The sequence below is a fragment of the Schistocerca piceifrons genome, chromosome 6 (genome assembly GCF_021461385.2).
Source record: "Schistocerca piceifrons isolate TAMUIC-IGC-003096 chromosome 6, iqSchPice1.1, whole genome shotgun sequence".
Taxonomy (NCBI): Eukaryota; Metazoa; Arthropoda; class Insecta; order Orthoptera; family Acrididae; genus Schistocerca; species Schistocerca piceifrons.
Window position 1 is genome coordinate 331,515,536 of NC_060143.1, and position 13,789 is coordinate 331,529,324.

General features: G+C 40.1%; 1 protein-coding gene across 3 annotated transcripts in view; it reads left to right on the top strand.

The window, feature by feature from the left end:
- Positions 1 to 13,789, top strand: part of LOC124802535 (vacuolar protein sorting-associated protein 35) — a 92,886-nt gene that overhangs the window by 46,010 nt on the left and 33,087 nt on the right. For all 3 annotated transcript variants that reach the window (XM_047263390.1, XM_047263391.1, XM_047263389.1), the window contains one exon: positions 6,030 to 6,237. In XM_047263390.1, coding sequence (XP_047119346.1) covers positions 6,030 to 6,237 — 208 coding nt within the window. The remainder of the gene's footprint in view (positions 1 to 6,029; positions 6,238 to 13,789) is intronic.

Here is a 13,789-nt window from a genome sequence, read left to right on the forward strand (position 1 = left end):
TAAACGGTGATGGAGACCTTGATCAGCGTGTTGATGACCTCTCTCACTATCTGACGAATAACACTTGTGAAATCAGTTACTTCCTCCATCACAGACATTGATACGACATTTGGAATCCGTTCAAACTTCCTGCATGTAATTCTTTTTTGATGTATTGTCTTGATATACTGGCACAATTTTATGAAGTTGTCTGCTGTTAAAACCTCCTTCAGGATTAGGGCTTGATACATGTCCTCAGCAGCACCCTTCATGAGATGTGCAGCCATCTTCCTCCTCCATTCTAGGATCCACATTTTACACAGCTCCAAGACATCTTGAATGTAGGATGCTATCATTTCTCCTGGACGCTGTGCCTTGCACTTTAATCTATCTTCAGCCTTGCACTTCTGTTGTTGTGTGTCTCCGAAATACTTTTCAGTTTTGCCTGGAATACTTCCCAGCTTGTGAACTTCTCCTCATTGTTCTCATACCATTGCTTGGCAGTGCCCTCTAAGTAGAAAAATATGTTAGCCAAACTCAGTGTCATCCCATTTGTTAAATTTGGCTACACTCTCATATACCTTCAGCCACTTTCTTGGCCATCGTCACCAGAGAACCCAGAAGGATGTCTGATGTGGTGGCACACAGTTGCTGTCATCATAATGTCCTCCTCTTCTTCTTCTTCTTCTTCTTCTCAACCTTCTCCTTCTCCTGTCTCTGATAGATTGCGATCTGTTGAATATGGCTCGAACTTGGGTTTCTCGCCACATAAACGACGGCTCTGTCGTGGCCTGATGGGAGCCACTGTGTCATCGATAATGTGCGCTATGACAAGTTCCAATACCCAGTATCTCCAACAGAATGTGATGTCATGTAGAAGGTGTAATTTGATGAACGACAAACACTAACTTCCCTTTACGAAAGTTTATTCAGCACTCACACATAAGAGCACAGAGCAAACTGCCTCCGGCCAGAACACGTACAGTATATATATGGCTGCAGAACATTCCAGTACAATGATGCTTGACATTTGCGGATACTTCTAGAATGTACTTGAACTGAATATAGAAATTAAAATTGTACAGTCCAGGTGAGTATTGAACTCACAACCCTCCATGCAACAGTTTAGTATCATAACCACTACATCACGGTGCTACTCAGCTGCTTCTGCGACAATATATAGGAATAGTGTCTCCTTAATTGTAGCTTATAGCGATAGATTTTTCTGAAAAAGAAAGCCATTACATCGCACATTGTACATCAGGGTTGCTCAAGGTGTCAGCTCACAAGCCGTGCCCTGGAACGAGTGCCATAGCGCAGAGCCGTGCTGCATGTTTCCCCCATTGCAACAATGCGCTGTCTGAGCAGGAGATTGGTAAACTGTGAACTTATCACATTTAAATGGCAGTGCAGTCGCACAGCTTATGACTTGGTTTTGTATTTCACATTTCACAACAACACAGATTACACACAAAACAAATTTTAAGTATTATTTAATTATTTTAGGCGCACTGGAGACAATATATTTTTAACTGGTACAAACTGTCGGCATATGGATTGATTTAGAGTTTCAGATTTTCGCACTCAAGTTGCCCTGTAATCGTGACATACTTTCATAATCGAAAAATGGTATTACACACAGATATGTCAATCTAAATATTGTAGTACTTTTGCAATGTTAGTATGGAGACTTAAAAACTCTACCTGAGGAAAGCAATGTGGACATCCTAGACAGTTTTAGCGTAAGAGGATTTGTCATTAAAACAGAAATTAGCCCTACCTTGCAGGTCAGTCAGTTACATGTGCTCATCCACAGGAGTGTTTCCACGTGAAATCGAAAGCTGTCTTGAAAACAGCTCAAAAATAAATGTAAGACAGAGAGTGTCCTCAAAATGATTAGGAAACTATCAGTGTAATTCTTTCAGTGCCACAATGAATTCTTCCAACCTCGAATTTTATTTAACAGAAGTGAGCTTATGGAACTGGACTGTGTTTATCAAAACATGTTCCTTCTATAACTTTTGTCTACTGTGGGGAATGTGCAGTCAAATTCCTTGAAATGCACCATCTGCAAGCCACTCCAGATGTTCTAATTTTCATTCTTGCACTCCTTTTCTCCAGACATGCCCATCTGACTTAACCAACGTACTTTGTTGTAACATATAGTCTTCATACACTTTGTTCGGTTCCATCAAAAAATGTTGAAACTCGCAGTGGAATTATGAAAACGACTTCAGGAATTTGTTCATACAACCAATACCTTAACACGCTGCATATCTGCAAATTTAGTACAAAATGCTTCTTGATATACTAAATAGTGAATCCTGTCAGTTGCACTTCATAAATTTTTGCTTTTTAACTGTCAACCAAATCTTTAAATTTTTTTCTGTATGGTATTGTCATATCATTCCATAGCGAATCTGCAGTACGTGACGCTTACATGATTGTATAATGTATATTGAGAATTCGCATCAATACCATTCCATAGCAAATCTGCAGTACCTGTCGCTTACGTGATTGTTTATATTGAGAATTCTCATCCCTCTTGTCTGTTGTTCCCATTCATTTTTAAAGGCTTCTGACAATTAATTGCTAGACTGCCAGGTGATAGATTGCTAGACTGCCTCTTTTTGTGCAAACATCCACTGGCCCTACAAGCATACTTCATACCACAAACAAATAGCAAAGGGAAAACTTTACTGACATCGTGAATCTGCCGGCCTGAAGATAGCTGCTCTGATGGAAAAAAGGTCACGCCAGAGTACTAAATTACATGTCATGCTATACCTAGCAACGCTGAGACAGATAGCATTGGCCAGCCCTGTTATACAAGAGGCTGAAAATATATAATAAAATTATTTCCATATAGCAGAGATTCTGAGTCGCAGATAGGTGCAACAAAAAGATGTCAAACAAAGCTTTTGACCAAACAGGCAAATGGAGCTCTCACAATGCCCACTGTGTGTGTGTGTGTGTGTGTGTGTGTGTGTGTGTGTTTTTATTAATTCTGCTGGAGAAGGCTTATTTGGCTGAAAGCTTTGTTTGATAGTCTTTTCGTTGTGCCTGTCTGTGACTCGGCATCTTCGCTATATGGTGAGTAGCAACTATCCTTTTCGTAAAATTGTCATTATTCCATTTTCCATTGTTCAAGAAAAGAATTTTGTTTGAAAAAGACTCACTGTATTCCTCTTAGGCACTTGACCTAATCTACCCCGTCAGTCCAGAAGCTTTTGAGATTTCATTAATAAAATATGGATAAAAGTTAAGGTCGTAGTCTCACTGCTTAAGGTGTTGTGTATAAGTCTCGCCAACTTTAGCACAGTGCACAGAACATTCATACAACTGTGTTTAACTGTCAGAAAATACTTTCTTTGGGATGTTATTTAACTCGCATGTCACATAAGCTTGGCTGTCATTGATCTTTCATGTGACTCTGCAGTTTTGTCATTTTGTAGCAGTCTGTGTGGATAACATCGAGTCTTGTTATCCATGATGGTTTTTCCAGGAAAGAACAGTTTACATTCTGCATTTCAGTCACCTCACAGTATGCGTGATTGCATTGATTTTGTTCGGGAGTCAAAAACACTTTTTTCTTCTTCAAACCATTCTGGTTTAGAGATGGTTGCTCCATTGTGATTTGTGACTCAACAACACTGACACACTATGGTCACATGTCCACTACTTAACCCTGACTGACTGAATGCACCATGCAGATTATTGATTTGTGGCATATACATGCATGTAACAGACAGCTACTGCTCCTCTCTCTCTCTCTCTCTCTCTCTCTCTCTCTCTCTCTCTCACTGGAAAGTATGGTGAAAAATGTGGCAGTGTAACAGCTAATTAAATGTTATGAGTTATGTGTTCCTATGTGCCACACACAAATCAGCCGCATATGAGCTGTTGCTGTGTTCTCCCTCCCTCCCCCCGCCACACACACACACACACACACACACACACACACACACACACACACACAAAAAAAAGTCATTGCTACAATTATAGAATCAAGTTTCAATCAGTTATTATAATTTTCTCAATTTTGTGTAGATGTACTTAACTGATAGCATTCTTTGAACCTTTATTTCCCCCTCTTATCAATTGTGTTCTGAATACATGTAAGAAATTTCTCAAAGTTGCCAAATATGTGACTGTAGACAGTTGTGCTCTGGACTTTTTGTTGTTATTCTGGACAGAGGAAAGTTAACTATTAGTCAGTATTGAACTAAATTTATAAGGTAGGCATTTTGAAAGTAATATTTCACTATTTCTTTGGTGTGGGACCTCTGATGACCTTAAGGATTTCAGTATCAGAGAAGTATATATTTCGAAAGAGAGTAAGGAATGTTATCTATAAACTACTACACAAGGACAGATTTTCTAAGACAAGTTGAAAGCATAAATAGATCTCCTGTTCTCTTTACTACTTTTTGTCTTCAGGCTGACATATATATATATGCATAGTGTGTGGTCAAAGAAAGTGCTGCTGCTCTATAAGGAAATTTCAATACAGGTCTTCACCAATTAATATTCGAGGGCTCTTCAATAAAGAATGATCATAATTATTTTTGACAATGTACCTTTGCTCATCCTCATAATTTTGATGGTCCTTCTCAAAGTAGTCTCCCATGAATGCAATGCACTTGTCCCACTGTTTCTGCCAGTCTTCTAATACATGCTGGAAACCATCTTTTGAGAGGTCCTTCAAAATCACCTCCGCAGTCTTCACCACTGCTTCTGATGATTGATAATCCCTCCCACGAAGGCATTTCTTCGTCTTAGGGAATAGAAAACAGTCATATGGGGCTAAATCTGGACTATAGGGAGGGAAGGGCTGCACTTTACGTTTATTTTTGCAACATATTCAACAACAACATTGGCAATATGCGGCCACACATTATTGCAATACAGCATCCAGCCTGTGTCACATAAATGTGGTCTTTTGCGCCTGATATGGACTTGCAATGTTTTCAGGACATCCCTGTAGTATTGTCCAGTTACTGATATACATTGTGTGTGTGTGTGTGTGTGTGTGTGTGTGTGTGTGTGTGTGTGTGTGCAGGTATAAATGCTGATAAACCATTCCATGAATGTCAAAGAATGAGATGACCGTAAATTTCCTAGCAGAAACAACTACTTTTGCTTTTTTGGGGGTTGGTGATGGAGATTTCCACACTGGCCTTTGCTGTTTGCTCTCAGGATCTAAATGATGTAAGCAGCGAGCACATTTGAAAGAAACTCCGGATCTTCCTCTAACATCAACTTTATAACTATATGCAGACCTGCACGCGAATGTCTTTTTGTTCGGAAATCAACTGTCTTAGAACCCATCGCACACAAACACGTGTTGTGTAATTTTTCTGTCAGCAACATGTGGGTGGCACCCAGTGAAATGTATCTTAAGGTAATTCGTCGATCCTCTCTCGCAATGACAGCAGCAGTGCTGTTGATGTTTTCTTCTGTAAGAGCAGTAAGTGGAGCACCCACCTTACTTTGAAATTGATTGTCTCCCGTCTTTAAACATTTTAAACCACCTTCAGCTTTGCTGTGGGGAAGAACACTCTCCATAGGCCTCTTGTAACATTGTATAGGCCTCATCTGAAGATATGTTGACAGGAAAGCAGAATTTCAAAGCCACCTATTGTTCCTCACATGTTACCTACATTACAGCGACAGATAATACTGAACATGACTGACCCTGCCTGCCTCTCACAGGTGGGACCAGGACTCCCAACAACGAAACTACTATGGCATGTTTGTTGCACAGAATATATTACAATTAAATTTTAGTGCGAGAAATTATGACCATAAAAAAATTATGATCATTCTTTATTGAACAGCCCTCATATTATTTCAGCCCTCATGTTATTTGGCATTTGAGTGACACTGAATTGCTTAATAAACATGAACCATTTAATTTTTGGCAAAGATGCCAGTTGAGGTACTTGTATTTAAAATAGGGTTAGATTTGGAATTAAGAATTAATGTTGGAATACTGTGCATAGTAGTTGTATAATAGTTCAATATTTATCCATTTATCATGTTGCCAGGATTGAATACAACACACCTCTTGCTCGTGAACTGACAAGACTGATGAAGATTCCAGTGGACCATTACAGTAACTTGCTAACAGTATTGCAACTGGAGAACTACCCATCTGTACTGGAACACTTTGACTATCATGGCCGTAAATCGCTTGCAGCCTATATTGTCAGCAATGCTCTGGAAAATGAGACATATGTCTCCAATCAGGAACAGGTCTGCAAGTATTACAAGTCTTAACAACACGTTAAGTAGTTCGTAGAAGTAATACTGTAAATCGTTTTATTAATTTTTGTCAACAGTGTACAAGAAATTATCCATACTAAAACTGATAGTCATATGTAAGAAAGGTACCTGGTAAGCAAAACAGTAATCGAGCTAAAAAAAATTCCATTTGTTTTTGTTAGAGTATGACACCATAATTCATAATGATCTTTAATAATTGTGCACACATCAAAAAAAAAGTTTTGCATCACCTCAGTTCTGAGAATTCTGGAACCTGTACAGAAAATTGGAATAGATATCAACATAAACATCATTTCCACCCTTTTTATTGCTCATGAAAACCACATATTGCATGTTGTACCACCATACAGCAAGACCTTCAGAGGTGGTGGTCCAGATTGCTGTACACACCCTTACCTCTAATACCCAGTAGCATGTCCTCTTGCATTGATGGATGTTCGTCGTGACATACTATCCACAAGTTCATCAAGGCACTGTTGGTCCAGATTGTCCCACTCCTCAATGGCGATTCGGCATAGATCCCTCCGAGTGGTTGGTGAGTCACGTCGTCCATAAACAGCCCTCTTAATCTAACCCGGGTATGTTCGATAGGGTTCATGTCTGGAAAACGTGCTGGCCACTCTAGTCGAGCGATGTCATTATCCTGAAGGAAGTCATCCACAAGATATGCACGATGGGGGCGCAAATTGTTGTCCATGAAGACTAATATCTCGCCAATATGGTTGCACTATCGGTCGGAGGATGGCATTCATGTATCGTACAGCCATTATGACACCTTCCATGACCACCAGCGACGTATGTCGGCCCTACATAATGGCACCCCAAAACAGCAGGGAACCTCCATCCTACTGCTGGACATTGTGCCTCAGGCGTTCAGCCCGATCGGGTTGCCTCCAAACACTTCTCCGACGATTGTCTGGTTGAAAACATATGCGACGCTCATCGCTGAAGAGAACGTGATGCCAATCCTGAACAGTCCATGCGCCATGTTGATGGGCCCATCTGTACCGCGCTGCATGGCGTCGTGGTTGAAAAGATGGACCTCGCCATGGACACCGGGAGTGAAGTTTGCGCATCACGCAGCCTATTGCACACAGTTTGAATCAACACGTCATCCTGTGGCTGCACAAAAAGCATTATTCAACATGGTGGCATTGCTGTCAGGGTTCCTCTGAGCCATAATCCGTAGGTAGCGATCATCGACTGCAGTAGTAGCTCTTGGGTGGCCTGAGCGAGGCATGTCATCGACATTTGCTCTCTCTCTCTCTCTCTCTCTCTCTCTCTCTCTCTCTCTCTCTCTCTCTCTCTCTCTCTGTATCTCCTCCCTGTCCGAACATCGCTTTGGTTCACTCAGAGACACCTGGAAACTTCCCTTGTTAAGAGCCCTTCCTGGCACAAAGTAACAATGCGGACATGATTGAACCTCAGTATTGACCATCTAGGCATGGTTGAACTACAGATAACCCAAGCCGTGTACCTCCTTCTTTGTGGAATGACTGCAACTGATTAGCTGTCGGACCCCCCTCCGTCTAATAAACGCTGCTCATGCATGGTTGTTTACATCTTTGGGTGGGTGACATCTCTGAACAGTCAAAGGGACTGTGTCTGTGATACAATATCCACAGTCAACGTCTAACTTCAGGAGTTCTGGGAACCAGGGTGATGCAAAAGTTTTTTTGATGGGTGTATTAACGGTTTGTATTTTTCAGTAAGTGGTAGTTATGTAGTGTTTTACTGTAGTTACCTCTTGCAGGTAATAAATAATTCAGTATAATAATACAGAAAGTATTTGAGAATGTGAGAAGATAAATGAAAATTTGGGAAGAGAAACAATTGAGAACAATAGTAGTGTGGAGGAAAGAAAATAGGAAACTATGTAGCCTTTACATCACATTTCATCATTTAAGCTGATGGATAACTCACCAACAACAGAGAGAAAACTATACATGAATTCAAATATATCTTTAAACGTTTGTATAGTTTAAGAGATGAACCGGAAGCATTGATAGTTAATACTGAAATTTCATATGTAATGACATATGATGCATCTAATATACAAGGTAGAAAAGATACCTACAGATGACTGCATTTCTGTAGAACAGAAGGACAATAACAAAAAAGGAACATGCAAAATTGTTTACAGAATGTCTGAGAAGAAGATAACTCTCCAGTCCTGGGCAATGCTGTATTTGTTCTCCTGTACAAGACAGATAAGACAGAAAACAATACAGATCTATCAGCCTCTTCCCCATTATGTTCAAGATATTCACTGAAGTTACCATCTTCATAGATAAAACAATGGATTGCAGTTAAGCGAAGCAAAATGTTGGGTATAGCGCAGTAGACAACCGGCTAGAAGAATAAATTGCTGCTTTTTGTGGTATTCACCAGTTATTGGAAAACTTCGAAAAGTTTAGAGGGAAAATGCTAACAGCCTATGGAGCCCAGTCAATGAAGACCAAAAAAGGTCGAATAGGAGAAATAAATTGTGTAGTTCTAAAATTCTGTATTGTGGCAGGAGGGAGGGGGGGGGGGGGGAGAGAGAGAGAGAGAGAGAGAGAGAGAGAGAGAGAGAGAGAGAGAGAGAGAGAGAGAGAGAGAGTGTGCAATGAACAACATACTGAAAGTACTTACTGATGCAGGGGCAGGTGTTTGAATAACTTTTATGTTTTTCATTAATAACTTAACAGCCACAGCACCTAGTGAGAACATATACCAGAACAAAGTTAAACTACACTAAATTTCCTACAAGAAAGATCCTATTCATTTTTTTCTCTTGCACTAATGGTTTGTGCAAGGGATTAAAAAATGCAGAGTATTAAAAATGGCACTTAACAGTATGATATTAATGTGTTTTGATAAATGAAGTGGGTTACATCCACATCTACATGGATACTCTGCAAATCGCTCTTAAGTGTCTGGCAGTGTGTTCATCAAAACACTTTCACAATAATTCTCTATTATTCCAATCCTGAACAAAGCAGACACCTGTGTCCTTCTGTGCGAGCTCTGATTTCCCTCATTTTATTATGATGATTGTTTCTCCCTATGTATGCTGGCGCCGACAAAATATTTTTGAATTCAGAGGAGAAAGTTGGTGATAGAAATTTCATGAGAAGGTTCTGGCTCAACAAAATACCTTAGTTTTACAACTGTCCATAGCAAATCCTGTATCATGTCCCCTGTTTCACGATAATATAAAATGTGCTGCTCTTCTCTGAACTTTCTCGATATACTCCATTAATCCTATCGGGCAAGTGACCCAGACTGCTCAACAGTACTCAAAACAAGAGGGCCGAGTGTAGTGTGTATGGTCTCTTTAGTAGATATGCATCCTCTAACTGTTCTGCCAATAAAACGCAGTCTTTGGTTTGTTTTCTCCACAACATTTTCTATGTCTTCTTTCCAATTTAAGTTGTTCGTAATTCTAATTCCTTGGCATTGAGTTCAATTTACAGCCTTTAGATTTGAGTGATTTATTGTGTAACCAAACTTAAAAGGATTCCTTTTAGCACTCATGTGGATGATCACACAATTTTCATTATTTAGGGTCAATTGCCAATTTCCACATCGTGCAGATATCTTTTCTTAATTGTTTTGTGATTTGTTTTGATCTTCTGATGACTTTATTACGCAATAAACAAGAGGGCATATAACACTACCTTGGGGAAAGCCAGGAATCACTTCTGTTCCACTTGATTACTTTATCAATTACTACAAACAGTGACCTCGCTGACAGAAAATCACAAATCTAGTCACATAACTGAGACGATATTCCATAAGAAAGCAGTTTCACTACAAGCCACTTGTGTGGTGCAGTGTCAAAAGCCTTCTGGAAATATAGAAATATGGAATCAGTTTGAAATACCTTGCCAATAGCTCTCAACACTTCATGTGTGTAAAGAGCTACTTTTGTTTCACAAGAACGATGACTCTAAATCCACGTTGACTGTATGTCTATGTCAGTAGACCGTTCTCTTCAAGGTAATTCATAATGCTTGAACACAATATATGTTCCAAAATCCTGCTGCACATCAATGTTAATGATGTGGGCCTCTAATTTAGTGGATTATTCGTACCTTTCTTGAATACTGGGGTGACCTGTGCAACTTTCCAGCCTTTGGGTATGGATCTTTCGTCGAGTCAGTGGTTGTATATGATTATTATCAGTGGTTGTGTATGATTATTAAGTAATTGCATCAGCATATTCTGAAAGGAACATAACTGGTTATTAAGTGATTTAAATTGATTCACTACTCTGAGGGTATCTACTTCTAAGTTACTGATGTTTGCAGCTGTTCTTGATTTGAATTCTGGAATATTTACTTCATTGTCTTCGGTGAAGGAATTTCAGAAGGCTGTGTTTAGTAACTCTGCTTTGGCTGCACAGTTGTCAGTAGTATTTCCATTGCTATTGCACAGAGAAGGCATTGATTGTGTGTTGCCACAAGCGTACTGTATATAGGACCAGAGTCTCTTTGGATTTTCTGGCAGTATTTGAGACCGTTTCATTGTGGAAACTGTTATAAGCATCTCGTAATGACGCCCGCACTAAATTTAAAGCTTCTGTAAAAGATCACCAGTGTTGGAGATTTTGCATTCATTTAAATTTGGCATGCTTTTTTTGTTTCTGCAACAGTGTTCCGACTCATTTTGTGTACCAAGGGCTATCAGCTCCGACGTTTGTTAATTTATTTGGTGTAAATCTCTCAGTTTCTGTCGATACTATTTCTTTAAATGTGTGTGCGACATCTAGTTGGAGATCCATTTAGAGGGATAATTGTATACTGAGGATGTATGAGGGTGGAGGGGAGGGAGTGGGGTTGGAGGCTGGAAGTGTGAAGTAAGGCAGGTCACCAGATTGTGGTCATGCTCGTATCTCCTTTGTGGTTCTGTAAACTGAAGACAGAGCTGCCGAATCCGCAATCACCCTCCTCCTCCCCCCCCCCCCCCACCCCCCTCCAAATTAACAGCAAGCAGGCACAGGGTATTTCACAAACTTATACCAACACTACCACAGTACTCCATCCGTCGTCAGGCCACAAGTTGCCCTTCGGGACCATCTGACCACCATATCATCCTCAGCTGAGGATACGGATACAAGGGCCGTGTGGGTAGCACACTGCTCTCCCCAGCCGTTATGATGGTTTTCTTTGATCGGAGCCACTACTATTCGGTCAAGTAGCTCCTCAATTGGCATCAGGAGGCTGAGTGCACCTCGAAAAATGGCAACAGCGCATGGTGGCCCAGATGGTCACCCATCCAAGTGTCAGCCACACCCAACAGCACTTAACTTCGGTAATCTGACGTGAACCGGTGTATCCAATGCGGCAAAGCCATTGCCAACACTACCACAGTGCTCCTTGTAAATTAAAGGCAGTATAGTGTCCAGAACAAGCCCAGGGATTGTTTATTTTCCACAAAATGCATTATCACTACATGGGATACAGATATGAGCTACTAATGACACTAAAGCAAGAAAAGTAAATGGATCAGTGGAAAGCACTAGTTGGAATAAGAAGAAAGGGGAAGGATAGATTGCTACTCACCATATAGATGAGATGTTGAGTCACAGACAGGTACAATGAAAAAGACTGCCAAAATTTTGAGCTATTGGACGAAGTACTTCCGAAATAGAGAAAACGCACACAGAGCCATTATCTCCGGAGGCTGCAGCCCAACTAAAATCTGCGCACTGCACTACATTGGTAAAGGGGAATGATAGTTGTGGTATTCTTCTCAGAAAGATGACTTTCCCGCCACCAGAACTGCTTGTTCCTCAGTTTATAGACTGTACCTTCCTAGCCAGTTCCCTTACTCGAGTGGACAAAATGACTTCTCTGTGCTTTTGTTTACATAGTAGAATTATTTTCAGTTGATTGAGTAAGTTGAGCAATTATTGAGTGAGTCTTTACATAAAATATGTTCCTATAAAGAATTACTGAGAAGTGTTAATTTGTAAATGTGATGATGTTCGTGACCTATGTTATGTTAGTGGGGACAGTATTGCATTGTTAAACATGGCAATTTGCTGCTGGCGTACTGTAAAGCTGTTTACACCATGTTGTAGTCACTTAGTGGTGACTTTATGAATGGCAGGAAGGTTACTGCATTTCTCTCACCATTAATTGTGTTAATGGTAGACTGCATAAATATCTTCCATTAAGGAATTGCTTATATGTGTAGTATGTGCTACATTGAGTGGAGCCACGTCCCATACATCAACAGCATATCTTACAAACTGGGCATTAATACATCTTGAGGAATGGGTCTGATCAGTTTTGAAGCTTGAACAGTAATCTGCTGTAGTGCATTAGCTGTCAGATGTGTAAACATCTGACATTCCATAACACCTAGGTGACTTACTATTGTGGAAATTTCAGGCTGGAATATATTGCTGTATATTGTTGACCTACTGCTGTTGCAGATTGAGCCAATTTAAGCTTGTGAAACTCTCTAGATGATGGGAGAACTGAGGCTGGATTGCTGCGGAAGCTAGATTGCTGTTCAGCTTCATGATAAATATCACTTAATCCCAAACCAGTTTTTTTATCCAAACTTCGTGTGAATGAAGACAATGTCAGCATGTAGCTTAGAAGATATGGGTGAAAGGGGACAATGGGAATAATGAGGGCATAGGATACAGACATCAGCTTCTTGTCACTTTTCTTTTTTCTCAGAAATGCTGGTCCATGAACATAGAGTGTATCAATATTATGAAAAGGATAGTTGCTACTCACCATAGTTGCAGATAGGCACAACAAAGAGACTGTCAGAAGATGAGCTTTCGGCCAATAAGGTCTTCGTTAGAGACAGAACACACACACACACACACACACACAGCTGTGACCTCAACAGCCAAAGACTGTGGTCTATGTGTATGCATTGCATTCGAGTGAGTGTGTATGTATGTTCTGTCTCCAATGAAGGCCTTTTTGGCAGAAAGATAATTTTCTGACCATCTTTTTGTTGTGCCTATGGTAAGTAGCAGCTAACCTTTTCATAATATTGTTATATCCATCCTGGATTTTCCATTGTTGAAGATAGGGAGTTTATGAAATACCATTTCCTCAGCCACACTACAGAATTTGACAGAAGATGGAAAACCTAAATGTCATACTCTTATCAACTCTGTATCTTCCAAGATTATTGTGGCAGCTGTTTTTATGTCTGTCCCTTCTTCTTGTTTGCCTGTGCACTTTGAAGAATACCACACATAGCAAACAAATTTTTTTACATGGAAGATGAAAGCAAACTTAATAGACAGAAAATAACTCCACCATATAAACACAAGCACAGTAAACTTACTTTGTCTACTCATGTAAGAGAAACTGGTCAGGAAATGCAGGTGAGGTATAGTGTGCCTGTAAACTGAAAAACAAGCAATGCTGGTGTTATGAGAAGTCATCTTTTCTGGAAGAAAGTTAAAACTACTGAACAGGATAACTAAGAATCAATTTCCTCCTCCAACCTGGAGCATTGTGCAGAGATTTATGCAGATTCTGTCCATATGCATTTCTTG